The following is a 1,851-nucleotide window of genomic DNA, read 5'->3' on the forward strand; positions in this document are numbered from 1 at the left end:
TGGCAGTGATCCACTACATAAAGGACCATCCTGCCGCCTCACTGGATCAGTTAACTCTGCCTGGAACCTTTCCCACGATGGAGACTCTGATACTCGGTGTTGATGATGCCGGCTGGGGAAGAACGTACGGTAAAACGGTCGTTGATGTCGTCCGCCAACGCCTTAATGAAAAACGAGCGGCGGAATTGAATGTCACAAAACTATTTTACTTGCGTATAGATTGTGTCGGTGATGAAGTCATCCACCAACTAAGAAGCGACGGGCTTGATGCACTTGAGGACGAAGGTTTGTATTGGGGGAAAGGGGAGTCACCGTACCTTGAAGTTGAGGAATATTGGGTGGGAACCTGGTATAGTGGGTTAAATATCTATGTGCAGCGGGAATTCGAAAACAGCTAACAGTACTTACGAATTTGGTAGGATAGTGCTGCACAATAAACTGGTATTCCCTATCTGCCACATCATAAATCACGAGCTACTTTTTGCGGATGCTCCGTCAAACATTTGGTTGCTGGGCTGGCACTTATTGAAAGGATTCACCATTTTATGTTATATACAGAGGTGGTATTTAAAGGATCCAATCATACCGCATCGCTGTTAGACCAGTTGACCGTAACCGGAATCATTTCTGAGTTGATAGAATTGAGGCTCGATGTCGATGCTGGTACTGATTGGGAACGAAGATATGGTAAAAGGGTTTTCGATGTCGTGTGCGAACGTTTGATGAGGAGCAGGCGACCACTTTGAGTGTCGCAAAGCTCAGGCTATCCCATCTGGATGTAATGTGTGTACTACGGGCCTGGAACTGTTAAATCGGGTTCATGTCGACGTTATTAGTTACGACATGACCAAAAATTACACATTTTCCAGTCCTTTCAGGGTCGCCAAAAAGTACTGGCGGGACGAACACATCGCTTACGATTTAGGTAGTGGGCGGGCACTGCTTGCATTCCTGATTCAGGTGTAAATGGGACCACAACTTAAAGGTACGATCCCGAGGTACAAACGATTAATGATTATGAACATGCGAAAATTTAAAAAGGCCGTTCTGCAAGAACCTCTGATACTTTCACGATCAACGCAGTCTTGCTCCTAAGCTCCACAGCAAAATACGTTTTCGCTCCTCCAACACCTTTAGTCCTGACCACTTGGAATATTCGGTCATACTCTTCCGGTGCGTCGACTCGTCTTATCGTGCATACGAAATCCCTCTTCTTCGTGTATACCAGGAGATCCTCGTTGAACCTTACGTTTTGTCTGTTCGAAAATACGTCAAAGGGTACTTGCACCTTGATAACGATGCTCTTGGGTGATTCAGCCGAGAGGTTCTTCGGTGTGTGCGCGAAGCGGTGATGAGACTGAGGCGTGTCGGGCGCGGGGATAGACAAAAGGTCTGGAGAAAACATGGCGGTTGGTTGGACGAACCCGTTTCGAGCGTCGGCGTAGCATGGGATGAGGGTGATAGTGTTCCGTGTGGAGAATGGTTGACAGAGGGGCTTGTGGGTAGACCAGTGCGAACCTGAGTGAGATGTCAGGAGGGTATAATATGCTACAAAAGGTGAAACGAAACGCACGCTGACACGCTGTCGAACGATACCTCGCAGTCTGACACTCTGAGCATAGCCTGCATTGGACACCGTCTCCTCCTGGTTTCTTGCAAAGTTCGCATGCCTTGCCGTCCATCCGTTTCTTGTCCCCTGAACGCTTCCTGAGCCATCGCTGCACCGCGGCTGTCACCTCTGGGCCACACTTGAGCTGAAACTCCCGTGGCTTGACTCCGTCTGCGTCTGCAATGTCTATGTCGGCGCCGAATTCCATGAGGAGGTCGATAGCGCCGATTCCGTTGGTCTGG

At 48.9% G+C, this 1,851-nt stretch overlaps 2 protein-coding genes across 2 annotated transcripts; one reads left to right on the forward strand and one right to left on the reverse strand.

Moving 5' to 3' along the window:
• Window positions 1-476, forward strand: BT62DRAFT_195819 (uncharacterized protein). Its single transcript, XM_043180014.1, has 2 exons — window positions 1-354; window positions 420-476. The coding sequence occupies exons 1-2, from the start codon at window positions 78-80 to the stop codon at window positions 422-424; spliced, it is 282 nt and encodes a 93-aa protein (XP_043032543.1). The 5' UTR covers window positions 1-77; the 3' UTR covers window positions 425-476.
• Window positions 477-1,033: 557 nt separating this feature from the next.
• On the reverse strand, window positions 1,034-1,851 carry BT62DRAFT_914928 (uncharacterized protein; the record flags this gene model as incomplete). The annotated part of the gene is made up of 2 exons (XM_043183918.1): window positions 1,034-1,518; window positions 1,574-1,851. Coding segments are annotated over 2 exons (763 nt in total), but the record flags the coding sequence as incomplete, so codon positions are not given.

The sequence above is a fragment of the Guyanagaster necrorhizus genome, assembly GCF_019112545.1.
Source record: "Guyanagaster necrorhizus MCA 3950 unplaced genomic scaffold BT62scaffold_150, whole genome shotgun sequence".
NCBI classification, from domain to species: Eukaryota; Fungi; Basidiomycota; class Agaricomycetes; order Agaricales; family Physalacriaceae; genus Guyanagaster; species Guyanagaster necrorhizus.